The 16,458-nt window shown below is 34.8% G+C and overlaps 1 protein-coding gene across 1 annotated transcript in view; it reads right to left on the reverse strand.

The window, feature by feature from the left end:
* The window catches only part of waplb (WAPL cohesin release factor b), a 229,923-nt gene that overhangs the window by 55,278 nt on the left and 158,187 nt on the right, over positions 1–16,458 (reverse strand). Inside the window, exons 12-13 of the mRNA XM_039769232.1 lie at positions 7,296–7,390; positions 1,220–1,296 (exon numbers count right to left, since the gene is read on the reverse strand). Of these exons, the coding sequence (XP_039625166.1) occupies positions 1,220–1,296; positions 7,296–7,390 (172 nt within the window). The remainder of the gene's footprint in view (positions 1–1,219; positions 1,297–7,295; positions 7,391–16,458) is intronic.

Consider the following 16,458-nt stretch of genomic DNA (forward strand, 5'->3'; position numbering starts at 1 on the left):
TAGTTGAATAAGTCCAGTAAAGTCTGTTAAATCATTTCTGTCTAGTTAAAATATAGCGTATTCAGTATAAATAGTATACAGCATTTAAATAAATATAAACTTCTGACTAAATTTCACTTGTACAAACAGATATTAACCACACAAAACATTCTTTTTAAATATATAACAATCAAATGTTCAAGTGCTTGAGTAAAGCTCCATGAAATACTTAACTTACTACATATACATTAAATTATCTAGATTAGCAAGATTTACTAAATTCTGGTCCAAAAACTACCAACTAAGAATAAAAGCAATCTCTATTAAATTTTCTTTATTTAAGGAATATAGCCCTATAGTTACCTAGAGTATAAACAATAAAATGCAACTTAAAATGTTAGAAAACATGCTTGAGAGCAGCAGGATTATAACACTTCTAGCTTGAGAAATAAAGTTACATTATGCCTCTAATTTTTTTTTATAACTGTTTATTTTTTCTTTAAAATTAAATTACTTGAAACGATAAAGGAAAAATGTATTTTCAAGTGTGGTACATTGGCCTAACTTTGCCCCCATGCTTAATTGCTGACACTGCAACCAATGATAAGTAAGGTTAAGCATAGAAAGAGGCTGGTTCAGACTGTGTATGACCTATACTAATTCTATTAGTTAAGATGTCTTTACATTAAAACCTGCTATACAGCACTATACATAACTGATTTCTCAGTGAAAGCAGAAAAGAGAGAGACTTTGCTCTAATTGAATCTCTGCTGTTGTTAAATTATCTGTTTAAGGGTGGATAATTTTGTTTAATCTGGGAATTAACTTGCATTAGACTATAGGAATATTGAAAAAGAAGCATTATATAAATTGATTCAGGCATTTAAATATTTGCATATTTCTGAACAAAATACATACTTCAATACTTTTCATCCAATGGATGAAAAATAATGCAAAACCTCTTTGCTTATTTTATTCACTGTTATTAAAAACACTATTTACTATTATTAAAAACACTATTTAATGCAGAATGCTGAAGGCTTATTTAAAAAAATGTTCAACGTAAGTTTGATTTGAGAAAATCAAAGGTTAAAGTGAAGCTTTCATTTCACCATTATGCTTTTAAAGTTAACATATCATATTGGTAGACAAGCTGCACAAGAAGTCAACAAAGCTGTGCAATTTTTTTTTAATGTCTTGTGAATTTGTTGCATGCAGGACTTGCTTCATGTTTACTTGCCTTGCAGATGAGATTATAAGCTGTGAATCCTTATAGGCAATCAGGTAACTCTGGTTTTCAGGATTGTGAACTGTTACCTGGGTTTAAAAGAAAAAAAGGGCAACATGAAATTTTACCCATTAGGCATTCTGAAAACAGTACATTGTGAGAGAGAATATAAATTGTGAAACACCTGAGTGAACATATTGCCTCTCTAAATGTAACCCTCATTGTTTGGGCACCTTCATTCAAATTTAAAGGCATACGTAAAAAGGATAGCCCTTTAAATCACAAAATAAAGAAAGCAAAAAACGTCAACTGTGCCTTTCAAAACATTCAACACCACACACAAAACATATAACTGTAGCCAGCAGTAACATTTTAGCTTAACAGTTCATGAAAATGTACACAACAGAAGATCCTCACTCTTCATAAATATTTTGCGAGTCTTTAATCTGCTCACTTAAACTAGAGTCTTTTTTTTTTTTTAACTGCTTGATGAATATAATAAGGTTTACATTTCACAGTATACTAGACAGCAGAAAAGACGATGGAAATACTGATATTAAATTTATTATATACATATACATACATACATATATATATATATATGCAGATATAGAAGATTATTCTGCAAATACTTAATACCACTATAAAAATAATTTAAAATTAATAGGCTAATATAATGTTATGAACCCAGGAGATTCAAGGACTGAGGAAAGCATCGCTTTCTCTTGTGTATAGCTGCAAATTAGTTACATAGTAGACGTTGTAGAAGTTGAAAAGGACAATGGTTAGTGCAGTTTTATTTGAATCCTAGGTGCAGAAAATTTTGTGGAGTCTGAATGTTTTCCACATATAGAAGATTAAAAATATCTCAGCCACAGGTTGTTTTTTATTTTTTTATTTTGTAACATTGCTCAAATTTGAGCATATGAGAAGGCAATGAAATCCCTGTATAGAAAGTAATGAGGAAAGCGAGGTACACATATTAGTATAATCATATCTGAAGAATAATTGTCTCTTAGTAGCTCATTTCAGAAATTACGCAGATAATACAGAATATATGGTATGTTCAATGTGCGATCAGCTTATCTTAACAACAAAATTAATTTAACAATAACCAAAGTGTATAAAATGCCTACTCAGAGGCTGGACAGTATTCATAAAGAATGGCTCATCAGACCACCAACTTCACACACAGTACAGAACAAGTTCTGCACATATTGTGGGGGATCTCACATCATTTGTGAATTTCCCCTTGGGGATTAATAAAGTATCTATCTATCTAGATCTCGGAGACACATTTAAAGATACCTTCAGGATACTCTGGAGGAATATAGTCTGGCTGGGGACCCCAAACAGGTGGACAAGCAATTTCTTAATTAGGGACACCTACTCTGTCTTTTACTGGAGGTCATGGCATGAAGTGGCTTTATTCCATATTTTCCTGCACTGTAGTGCCAGTTAATGGTTGCATACCAGCTAAGTATAAGTTAGTATGCAACTCTGTTCCAATTTGCAGACTCCAAGAAATGCAATGCAACTATGCTTAGTCTTAGTCCACTGCTAATCTGCAGCTCTGAAACAAACTGAAAAAGAACTAAACCTGGAAGTTAGTCTTGTTACCATCACCTTGAACTCCCAGCACATTGAATATATCCCAACCTTACTCTCTCATCCTGCATGAAAACAAATTATTTTTTTTTCCTTGGTCACAGCTACAAACTACATGGGGTAAGCAACATTAAAAAAATATTTTTTGGGAAAAGTATACCTATGAATTACAGGAATTGGAGAATGTTACAATTGTATCAGGTAAAAAGGAAAGTTCACAGATATCAGAAGAGTTTATAAACACTGCAAAAGTTTTTTTCAATTAAATCAATTGAATTAATGTTTTAAAATTATACTCAAATGTGAAAAATTACATTTTATTTTTAACCACATTGTACAGTTAAACAGCCAAGCAAACACCTTAGTTTTATCAGATGACAATGTTTGTATAGTCAAAACATGCAACAATCATGCCAAAAATCTGCATGAAACAGGGTGCTTCAACAGCAGAGTCCTGACAACAGACATGCAAAATGGGCTGCTTAAAGCACTGGTCTGGCAACAGAGTAAATACATCCGCAAGCTCTCAATGCTAAGCTTCAACTGAAATGCAGAGGAAAGGAAACTGAAAATGAAAACAGGCGGCAAGAGGAACTGGTGTGCTTTTCAATATGGATGGTGATAATGACACAAGCTAGGCAATGTGCAGGATGGTGAATGTAGTGAATGTATGTGCTGTGCCACAGCTGAATTGAGCCTGTAGAATAGAGACACAAAGCTCCCATGGACTGCCATGACTTTAAAAAAGGATGCTGAAAGTTGAAGTCGCTTTGGGGGAGGAACACACAAAGGAAAGCATAAGGACCTAAGTGACTGTATGTCCAATGACCATAACAATGGGTTCTAAATAATTACGGATTGTGTTAGTTTCTTTGACTTTTTGTTTATATAAATAAACCTGCTTGATTTCTGCACATTCAGTTTCTTTCGGCGCTTGAAAGAGAAATGCCACAATGGAACCAGTATGAGAAAGTATGGGACAAGGTTTAAGCCAATTCCCAATCAACAGTTCCCTAGTATTCTTTACCCTTCTCTGCAAAAGGCTAGACAACATCATTATGTTAGTGATAGAGCATGCCTTATTTCAGGTGTAGGACAAAGTGGGCATTGCCCATTCTGCAAGATTTAGTGGCATACCAGGCCTGTGTGCCCAGTGGAATTCAGTTGTTCCTTCAAATTTGTCACAAATGTACTAAGGTGCAATTTTCACAGGATCTCCTAGTGTTTTTGCATCTTTGCATGCCATTTCCCTTTTGAATTAATGCATTCTCCATGCAAAGTGCCTGCTTGTCCGTTAGTATGTGCATGCAGCCGCCTGCTCACTGTTTTCTCACACATAGTGATATCATGAAATCTGCGTTTTAAGGTTGCAGGTGTATTGAATGTTATTGCCATTTTACTGCGATAGTCTTTGATAAGTAGCGGAAAGTAAACTGTTAAAATTGTATCGATAAATGCCACTTTAATTCATTTTTTCTTTAAGTCATTTTGGTGTGTGCACTATATGTTCTGTTAACAATAAATTTTTTAACAAGAGCTCAAAGAAACATGAAAAAACTTTTAGTAAAATATAAGAGTAAGAGTTATAATTGATATTCAATAGTTGACACAAAAAAGACTCTGTACAAACAAATTTAAAAGACAAATCATTAAAATAAACATACTAATCTACCTTCATGCCATACGTGGTGCCTTACTATTAAATAATTACTCAGGTAGTTTTATTTCTGGTGAAAAAATGAGGAAAATTAAGATGTAGATGTCAAATTTCACCTGTGTCATATGAGTGATTAAAACTGTGAATGAATTGTTAAAGTTCTATCATAAAAAAAAATTAATTCCTGTGCCACTCATGTTTACCCCTTTAAATTGGGGAGGATCTCATTTTCACAAATGTCATTACCCTATAAAATTCATTTTTAAGTACATTACATGCACAGCTGATAATAGTAGGTTAAAATTAAACCTGCTGACAAAATGAGTGTTACAACTAAACTTACCCAAAATGTATTTTAAAAGACTGTAGACAATCTTCTATATAAATATCATATTTAGTGTCTCTCCCCATCTCATCCACTAGAGGGGACACTCATTTCCACAGTTGAGCTTTTGTCACTGAATTGCTCTTTGGTTTACAAAATGAACAATAGAGTGCTAACACTGTGCTAAACCTATTTAAAAAGAATCTATTGTCAATTTGTTTTTCACTGTGCCCGTTTGTCCTATCCACTGGAAGGGATACTTATTTCCCTAGCTGGAGCATAGCCCGCTGTTTGCTGCTTACAAAATAAACACAAGACAACTAAACTTCTTTGAAATGTAATTTAAAAGGTTGCAGGCTCACTATAAAAAAAGAGGAAGAGACGACCAAATCACAATGGATGACCCTCTGACAATTACAGTCACGGATGCAGACTTAGGGCCTGAATAAAACACTGTTCTTAATGATATATATTATAACATTCAGCTGCCCAAATCAAGTACAACGGGAAGATGCACTTCACTGAAGGAAAATAATTAGGCGGAGGTTAATAATTTGGAGGTTAGAAAGGTAAGAGACTGAAAGATTCATATTTTACACATTTGATTATTTGGCACCTAAATCAAAGCTACTGACTCCTAGTTTCTATCTTTTAGGAGCCACTGGCTCCTTGAGGTGAATTTTTGTCTAGGGTTCTGACTGGGTTACAGTTTTCTAAATAGTAAATCAAAAAATAATCTGCACGGTATCAGAAAAATATCTTAAGACAAAAAAGATGAACTCACCTGATGGAAAGAGAGAATTTTGGAGAAAGAAAGATACAACTAATGGTGCTGAAAATATCACTTCCTCTGTGAAACATGGTACAAGCAGCATTACTTGCTGGATATGTTTGACCGGCACTGGATTTACTGATGAGGTAACAGTTGATAAAAATCACCCGACCTAAACCTGCTTAATCACATATAACTTGTTCAGGACTAAAAGGGAACAAGTCCACAAAATAAGTGTAAACTGAAAATGGCTGTAGTACAGGCCTGGAGAGGCATTACCAGGAAGAAATTAAGTGCCTAGTGACATCCCTGACAATAATTTGTTTTGCCAATATTAATTTATCCAATTACTTTTGATCCCTTAAAGTCAGGAGGACTACAAATAAAATCAACTGCAGCAATTACTATACCATTCACCCATTTTTGAACATCTATACCCTAATTTAATGTAAAGCGTCTACACTAAAAGCGCATATTCTTTGCTCCATTTCATATATTCATAATTTCATTAATAACAGCTGCATTACTGTTCAAATACTTATAAACTGCAGTTATAAACCTAATATAGTCTAAATGGTCATGTTAAACTTTCTAAAATAACCAGAAAGTGACGGAGTAGTTATAAAGTTTTGTATTAATCTGGGTTTAAGCTTTCACAGTACAGAGATTAAAAGAAGTGATCCGTCGAAAACTGGAGATCGACATTTTTGACAAATCTAAACCTTATAGCTTATAGTGGGGGAGGGCGCAAAGCATAAAACTAACAACAAATTGATAAGGATATCTACCCGAAATGCTAAACAGCAGTTAAAGAACATGGCTCAAACTGCAAAAGATAACTCTAAAGGTATTTTAGCAGTAACAGAACAGTCAATGAGAAAGTATTACTTTCCGTTATAAGGGTTGGGTGGGGATATGACCACTGTGACTCACCCTAAATGTGGCAACAAACATTTTTCTGCATAAGTGTTCCATCAGAACACAATTTAACATTATGTCAATGTTGTAAAGAAGACAAATGTTTTTAGTCATAAAAGTGACTATAATCTAAGACTGTCAGTAAGCTAAGAAAGAAATGTAATAAAACATAAAAACATGCAGAAAGCAAATATACAGTTTATTGGAAAACTGAATGGCACAAAAATTGTCATGCCTGTTAATAAATCCAGTAAACTATGTTTTCTTTGATTGAAAAAAGTATTTGTGACCAATGAAACAAGTAGCACACTTCAGAAAATGTAATCCTAATCTGAAAACTTTCAATATAAATGATTAAAATGGCAAGATATTAAAAAGATGACATGGTTAAAAAATGTATAGGGCTTGAAACCATAAACATATGCTAAGCAGTACTCTAAGTCATTGTCAGTGAACTAGATAAGCTAGAGAGGAATGCATAATGCAAATATAAATCAAGTTTTAGAATATCTTTGACATTTTTGGGTTGTCCACCAAGTCTCAACAATGTAAACTTCTCAAACATGTGGAAGCTTATAATCAGAAAATATACAGTTGATTGAAAGAAAAAAAAAAACACTACTGAACTTGTATTATATTAAATGCAAAAACAACATTATCAGTTTCACACTGCTTATATATGTCATAAACAATACCCAAAATACTTAAAGGTACTATACCATAAGAACCATCTTTATGCAAATACTACATTATATATAGCTGATTGTCATTAAAAGCCAATATTTAATACAATCAATCTAGTACTTACACTTTCTAGGACACGCAAACATCTTTCTGCACCCCATAAAGCAGCAACTAGACTTGCATCATCTTCACAGCTTAGGTTTTCAATGCATTCTTTAACTAAATGAAAGATGAAAATAATACAAGAGAATAAAATCTGAAAGCTGAGTATTTGAGTAACAATGATCTACAAAGTGATTTTTTGTAACCCTGAAGCACAAGTTAGAAAAACAGTTGAGATTTAAATTCTCTAAAGTGTACAACTTAACATACAGTTCTACCATAGTTAGGTCTATAAGTATTTGGACAGAGACAACTTTTTTCTAATTTTGGTTCTGTACATTACCACAATGAATTTTAAATGAAACAACTCAGATGCAGTTGAAGTGTAGACTTTCAGCTTTAATTCAGTGGGTGAACAAAAAAGATTGCATAAGTATGTGAGGCAACTAAAGCATTTTTTAACACAATCCCTTTATTTCAGGTGCTCAAAAGTAACTGGACAAATTAAATAACTGGAAATAAAATGTTCATTTCTAATACTTGGTTGAAAACCCTTTGCTGGCAATGACAGCCTGAAGTCTTAAACTCATGGACATCACCAAATGCTGGGGTTTCCTCCTTTTTAATGCTCTACCAGGCCTTTATTGCAGCAGCTTTCAGTTGCCGTTTGTGGGCCTTTCTGTCTGAAGTTTAGTCTTCAACAAGTGAAATTCATGCTCAATTGGGTTAAGATCAGGTGACTGACTTGGCCATTCAAGGATTTTCCACTTCTTTCCTTTAATAAACTCCTGGGTTGCTTTGGCTGTATGTTTTGGGTCATTGTCCATTAGTATCATGAAATGCAGCCCAATCAATTGGACTGCAATTAACTGGATTTGAGCAGACAGTACTCTGTATGTCTCTGAACACCTCAGAATTCATTCGGCTGCTTCTGTCCTGTGTCACATCATCAATAAATACTAGTGTCCCAGTGCAACTGGCAGCCATGCACGCCCAAGCCATCACACTGCCTCCACCGTGTTTTACAGATGATGTGGTATGTTTTGGATAATGAGCTGTTCCAAACCTTCGCCATACGTTTTTCTTGCCATCATTCTGGTAGAGGTTGATCTTGGTTTCATCTGTTCAAAGAATGTTTTTCCAGAACTGTGCTGGCTTTTTTAGATGTTCTTAAGCAAAGTCCAATCTAACCTTTCTATTCTTGAGGCTTATGAGTGGCTGGCACCTTACAGTGCACCCTCTGTGTTTACTTTCATGCAGTCTTCTCTTTATGGTAGACTTAGATATCGATACACCTACCCCCTGGAGAGTGTTGTTCACTTGGTTGGCTGTTGTGAAGGGGTTTCTCTTCACCATGGAAATGATTCTGCGATCATCCACCACTGTTTTCTTCCGTGGATGTCCAGGTCTTTTTGCGTTGCTGAGTTCACCAGTGCTTGCTTTCTTTCTCAGGATGTACCAAACTGTAGATTTTGCCACTCGTAATACTGTAGCAATTTCTCAGACGGGTTTTTTCTGTTTTTACAGCTTAAGGATGGCTTCTTTCACCTGCATGGAGAGCTCCTTTGACTGCATGTTGTCTGTTCACAGCAAAATCTTCCACATGAAAGCACCGCACCTCAAATCAACTACAGGCCTTTTATCTGCTTAATTAATAATGACATTTCGACGGACTTGCCCACACCTGCCCATGAAATAGCCTTTAAATAAATTGTCCAATTACTTTTGAGCACCTGCAAATGAAAGGATTGTGTTAAAAAATGCTTTAGTTGCCTCACATTTTTAGGCAATCTTTTTGTTCAACCACTGAAATAAAGGTGAAAGTCTGCACTTCAACCACATCTGAGTTGTTTCATTTAAAATTCATTGTGGTAATGTACAGAACCAAAATTAGAACAAAGTCGTCTGTGCAAATATTAAGGACCTAACTGTATTTAGTAATTTCACACAGAAATTATGTAAACTTCACTCAACTGTAGGTAAAAAGGTTTTCCTTCTGTATACCTCACTTTTTAGATATCTGAAATTTGTCTGCTTAGACTCCAAATAAAAATGGTTACAAAAAAAGCAGAAAAAGAGAACAAAACACTTAATAATATTTAAGAGATGGCACCATATTTTTTCTTTAAAAGTAAAATAGGGTAAGAAAGTCACAAAAAAACAATCTGGAATTACATTTACATCCATCTACAGACATAATTACCAAACGTTTGTGTGTTGGCTCTATTAAGTTTCTTAATTGCATCATAAAGAAAAACAGCAAAAATAAAAAGCAAATAAATGCTTGCATCGAGAAACAATAAAATCACAACCGAAGTTATATAATGTACAACATTTCATAATAAGTACAACAGATATAAATAAAAACAGAGAAAACTCTAAGTCTCCTATTCATAGCCTAAAAACATAAGATGTCATGTACCACAAAAAAAGGAAACATCAGCAGCTTCCATTATGGCTTTCCTCCAAAAGAAACATCATTGTATTGCATAAAACCACATACTTATAGATGAGGCAGTGCAGAGACTGAGACTCTGATTACTTTAACTACAAAAGACATACGGCAAGAGTGTTTTGCAAGACGAACAAAATTTTTTAATAAATTTTGACTTGATAAACGAGCGATGTCTTGCAATACGAGTAGTATGGATACACTTTGTCTGCTGAGCGTCATGTGATCACAACTGAGCGGATGGTCCTTCTCTCTCTCTCTCCTTATCTCTCTTGCTCGCACAGCGCGTCTCTCTCTTTCTTCTAATCTCTCGCTCCTGTGCGTCTCTCTCTCCTTATCTCGCTCACACTCGCCTCTCTCCTTATCTCTCTTGCTCGCGCGCGGCGCGTCTCTTCTCTTGAGGGCAATTGTCTCCTATTCTCCGTCTGAGTCTGTGTGCCTCACTCATATAGTCAACATCCGTACGAGCGTATACTGTAAACATTGTGACTGTGTGTGGGTGTGAGCTGTGAAGTGCGAGTCCCCATCTTGCGCCCCAAAACACAAAGCTGAGTCTCAGTACTTTAACACCAGCTTTATTCAGCTTGAAACAGCAACAGCGCTGTTATTTATTGTAGCGGGATCTTTACAATGTTCACCCATTGACGGCAGGCGCTTATAGCACGTCTGTGTTCTTTTTGGATGGCCTTATACGGCGAACTGCTACAGCACTGGGAGACTGCGATTGCTTTGGGACGCTCTTCCGCATGTCGTCCCGTTGGGTGGAATCCCACATGAGTTTAGAAACTCACTCACACCCGCCATGATTCTTTTTAAAGGTAAAGTACAGGTTAATTTGTGTTATGTATTTTTACTTTATATTTTGTATTAATCATTTTTATATGAATAGTTTTGGGTTGTGGAACAAATCATCTGAGTTTCCATTATTTCTTACTGGGAAATTCGCTTTGATATACGAGTGCTTTGGATTGTGAGCACGTTTCTGGAACGAATTATGCTCGCAAACCGAGGTTCCACTGTATAACAAACATGTGAAATTATTGATAATTTGCCAGAATCGGAAGAACATAAAATCCAGGCTCTCTGGACTTGTATAAACACAATCGTCTAAGAACCACTAATGCCATTTATTTTAAAATATTCTTCCTGACACATGATTCTCTAATGTCTGCCAGTTTTGCCTCATATACATACACAGTTTGATTAAAATATTAATTAATTAGTTCTCAGCATTGCTTCAAAAGACTGACAAAAAGCATAGTGGGCTCAAAGACTGTTAAACCCTTGTCAGTGATTTGTAAGAGACAACATAAGTAGTGCAGATAAAAAAGTTACTGAATTCCCATAAAAATGGTAACACTGTAGTCTTTTACTGAATTTAAAATAAACGTATTTAAATAGAATAAATTGCTAGCAATTATGAAAATATTAACTTTTCTAATAGCATACCAATTACAAAAAGCTGGCATTATTAATATTTTTATTAAGTCTGACCACTTGTGAACTAGAAAAAATAAATGATGTTATTGTGAAGTTTTTTTATGTACCTAATAGCATAAAAACGAAAAGCATGGAAAAATGATGTGGTGGTACAAGCAAAAAAAAATAAATTGTACAAATTCAAAAACAAGAATGGATGCCGATTGTTGGGAATGCTTTCATTGCAGTAACAAAACAACAAGTTAAAAATCCTAGTTCCTTACATATTTGACTAGAGCCTCCTTCAAAAGCCGACATTAAAACCAGTCCAACTTGTACCAATCATCAAGACTAACAAAGAGATACACATCTATACTCATTCATCTATTTTCGTAGGGTGGCGCGACAAAGCAGCAAGGCAGAACCCATGACACACTTACATATGCTAATGTAAACCAAGCTAAAGGAGTCACTAAATGCGTGACGTGATATTGGCATAAATCTACTTAAACAGTTGAGTCAAATTCAAACTCCACACTGAGAATAACCAAACTAGTAGCTAAGCATATTGTACATACTATGAATTATCTTCTGTGCTCATGCGCCAGCTGAAAGTTGCTCCCAACCTAGGGCAGAATGCCGCCAAAACTGCCATCTATACAGGTGCTGGTCATAAAATTAGAATATCATGACAAAGTTGATTTATTTCAATAATTCCATTCAAAAAGTGAAACTTGTATATTAGATTCATTCATTACACACAGACTGATGTATTTCAAATGTGCATTTCTTTTAATTTTGATGATTATAACTGACAAGTAATGAAAGTCCCAAATTCAGTATCTTAGAAAATTAGTATATCAAGACCAATGCAAAAAAAGGATTTTTAGAAATGTTGGCCAACTGAAAGGTATGAACATGAAAAGTATGAGCATGTACAGCACTCAATATTTAGTTGGGGCTCCTGTGGCCTGAATTACTGCAGTAATGCGGCGTGGCCTGGAGTCGATCAGTCTGTGGCACTGCTCAGGTGTTATGAGAGCCCATGTTGCTCCGATAGTGGCATTGACACAAGGAATGCGACAGCTGAAACCCATGTCTTGCATACGTCTGTGCGTGGTGGTTCTTGAAGCACTGACTAAAGCTGCAGTCCACTCTTTGTGAATCTCCCCCACAGTTTTGAATGGGTTTTGTTTCACAATCCTCTCCAGGGTGCGGTTATCCCTATTGCTTGTACACTTTTATCTACCACATCTTGTCCTTCCCTTCGCCTCTCTATTAATGTGCTTGGACACAGAGCTCTGTGAACAGCCAATCTCTTTAGCAATGACCTTTTGTGTCTTGCCCTCCTTGTGCAAGGTGTCAATGGTCGTCTTTTGGACAACTGTCAAGTCAGCGGTCTTCCCCATGATTGTGTAGCCTACAGAACTAGACTGAGAGACCATTTAAAGGCTTTTGCAGGTGTTTTGAGTTAATTAGCTGATTAGAGTGTGGCACCAGATGTCTTCAATATTGAACCTTTTCACAATATTCTAATTTTCCGAGATACTGAATTCGGGTCTTTCATTAGTTGTCAGTTATAATCATCAAAATGAAAAGAAATAAACATTTGAAATACATCAGTCTGTGTGTAATGAATGAATCTAATATACAAGTTTCACTTTTTGAATGGAATTACTGAAATAAATCAACTTTGTCATGATATTCTAATTTTATGACCAGCACCTGTATACAGTAAAGTATCTAAACTCCTGAGACTCTCACCAACAGGACGACACGCCGAATACATATACAAATATATACACACAAATATATACATACAAATATATACATATATACACATATATATACACATACATATACACATACATATATACATACTAGGGCTGGGCGATTTTTTCGATTAATTAGAATTTACGTTTTAAGACGATTTATTTTATTAAATCGAGGTATAGCGATTTTTTAATAAAAAATTAGATACATTGTAATTGCACCTATGGCAGAATAACTAAGAGGCTTGTCCGACTCCGAACACATGATGGCGAGCCTAATTAACCTCTCACCTGTGAGTACAGTGCTCTATGAAGGAACGTAATAGGCTACAGAAATAATATCATAGAGATGGACGGCTCTTCACGTCAGGATGACCTTGTGCCAAAATAAGGTAGTAACGTTTCCTCTGTGGTTTGGAAATGGTTCGGATTCGAGAGTTCAGACGTCGAACAAACTTTTGTCAAATGCAAAATATGCAGAAAGTCAGTTTCAACCGGCAGTGGCAGCACCACTAATTTATTCCAACATTTGCGACAAAGGCACCAAGTTGAATGGGAAGAATGCTCAAAGTTAACAGATGAAAACAAGCCAAATCCAAGTGCAAAAGGTCCACCTAAAATTGCAAAACGCCAGATGTCATTAGCGGTATCATTTTCCAATTCCGTTCCATATGACAAAAAGGCGCCCCGATGGAAAGAAATGACAGATGCTGTGGCGTTTCATATCGCTAAGGACATGGTTCCCATATACACCATCGAAAAGCCAGGGTTCATAAAAATGCTACACACTGCTGATCCAAGATACAAGTTGCCGAGCTGCAAATATTTCAAAGACGTAGCTATTCCCCGAATGTACACTGAAACATGTGAAAAAGTAGCGGAGCAGCTTGAAAGGGCATCTTTTTTTTCTACGACGACTGACCTGTGGAGTAGTCGTACTCTTCAGCCTTACATGAGCCTTACAGCCCATTATGTTGATGCAGAATGGAAACTGCCAAGTTTTTGCCTTCAGACATGTTATTTTCCTGACGATCATACTGGGGAAATAATTGGTCATGGGCTTAAAGATGCGCTGGCGTCTTGGAAGCTTGTGGAGGATCGACAGGTGTGCCTGACCACTGACAGTGGAACGAACATGATCAAAGCAATGAAGATGATCGACTGGACCCATCTTCAGTGCTTTGGACATCGTCTTCACATTGGTAAGTATGATTAATAATTCAAGCATTAAAATCGCAGTTATTCAGATGTTATTTCATTAATAGCTGAAATGATGATGATGATTATTATTGTTTTGCTTTTGTATAACAGTGCCAATCACTTAACATGAGTTTGTTGGTTATAGATTCATATTCTGCAGTTATGAAGGAGAAAGCTCTTTACAATATTTCTGTAAAAGTACAATGAACTGCTATTTCAAATCTTTTTTTTGTTTGTTTGTTTTTTGTTTACTGTTGAAAATTTGCATAACTTTTGAGTTGACTGATGTAATGTTTACATTGGTTAAATGGTTATTTTCTTACTATATATTCAGAAGTATTTAATGTTTAATTCAAATTGCACAATATTTACTTTCAAATTTCATTCAAATCTTCTGCAAAGATATTTAACTCGTGAATTTGTTTTACATTTATTTACACCTTGTTGACCAATTTATGTATGGCATGGCCATTAAAAATACAATGTTCCTTAACCAGATGGTTTTTCAAGTTACTTATAAAGAGAATGTTACTTAAGTCATGTTGTTGTAATGTTTTAAGTTGACTAGTTACACAATAAAAAAAATCAAAATCGTGAATCGGTCAAACTTTATGAAAAAACCTAGATTTTTTTTTTGCCTTATCGCCCAGCCCTAATACATACATACATATATATACATACATACATATATATACATATACATATATACACTAGCAGAATACCCGCGCTTCGCAGCGGAGAAGTAGTGTGTTAAAGAAGTTATGAAAAAGAAAAGCAAACATTTTAAAAATAACGTAAGATGATTGTTAATGTAATTGTTTTGTCATTGATATGAGTGTTGCTGGCATATATATATATATATATATATATATATATATATATATATATATATATATATATATATATATATATATACACATACACACACACAGACACATATATACACATATACACATACATATATATACATATATATACATATATATATATACACACACATATATATACATACTGTATATACAACATATACATATCTACATATATATATATATATATATATATATATATATATATATATATATATATATATATTAGGGGTGGGACTCGATTAAAAAAATTAATCCAATTAATTAGAGGCTGTGTAAGAATTAATCTTGATTAATCGTATGTAATCGCACACGTAAATTTGCCCCAAATCGCAAATGTTTTTTTTTTATTTAAAACGGTTTTAGTGGGCTTACAGAATCAAATAATAGACATGGACATGAATATTGTAAACTGAAGCTGTTTTAATTTCTGAAAAAAAGCCTTTAAACTGCATTTGAATTCAAAACAGAAACAAAAATATCATCCCTGGTTAAAATTGGGCAGACTTAAAAATAAAGTGGTAGTTTAAGTACTTTAAGTACATTTTCAGAATAGTATTGTCTTTAAATAATAATAACCAAAATTTCACCATAAAGTGCAGTTTTTCTTCTTAAAAAATAAGTCAGAAACATAAAAGGTAATTTGACCAGCTTACTCTTTAAACTCTGAGTAACATTAGCCAAAATTATTTTGTACATTAGGCTAAAACAGTGTGATCATTGAACATTTTGTAATTAGATGTATTTAGAATTACTAACGGTCACGGAAGTCCAATGATCCCCAGTAAGAGCCACAAAGTCCGCTTTCTGTAATGCATCTAATTTTGCTTGCTTTTCAGTGTGCACAAAACCATGCTTTTATCAAGGCTTCTTCGGAAGTCGAAATGATCAGTCGTAGGAACGCGCTTTATTCCGACTCTAACATTTTTGTAGCTGTGATGTGTGCATCAGTGTAATGGATGTACCAGGAAATCATGCATTGACAAAAGTTCCCGCTTGCTTGGAATTGAAAGTGTGATTAAATGCGTTATTTTTAACGCGCTATGGAGTACATGCATCGAAGCTTCTCAGCTGTGCTTGTGCTAAGAAAGGGAAAATTTTAAAAATAACGTAACATGATTCTCGTTAACCTAATATTTTTCATACGCCCCAAACCAAGGAGATGCTAAGGTAAAATGAATCGGTAGCGCGTACATAGTCAGTACATCCCTCTCGGAATCAACCTCAATGTCGGCGTTAGAGGCTTAAGACTCTACAATTAGCCACAGCGTGGCTTGTCTATGCTAAAGTATGTATTGTAGATCGGGTATATATATACATTTATATATATACCCGTATCGCAGTGGAGAAGTAGAAGTTATGAAAAGAAAAGGGAACATTTTAAAAATAACGTAACATGATTGTCAATATACAGTAATTGTTTTGTGAGTGTTATTGAATGTTGCTGTCATCAAGGATTTGATTATCATTATTTCT

The sequence above is a fragment of the Polypterus senegalus genome, chromosome 1, assembly GCF_016835505.1.
Source record: "Polypterus senegalus isolate Bchr_013 chromosome 1, ASM1683550v1, whole genome shotgun sequence".
In the NCBI taxonomy this organism is placed as follows: Eukaryota; Metazoa; Chordata; class Cladistia; order Polypteriformes; family Polypteridae; genus Polypterus; species Polypterus senegalus.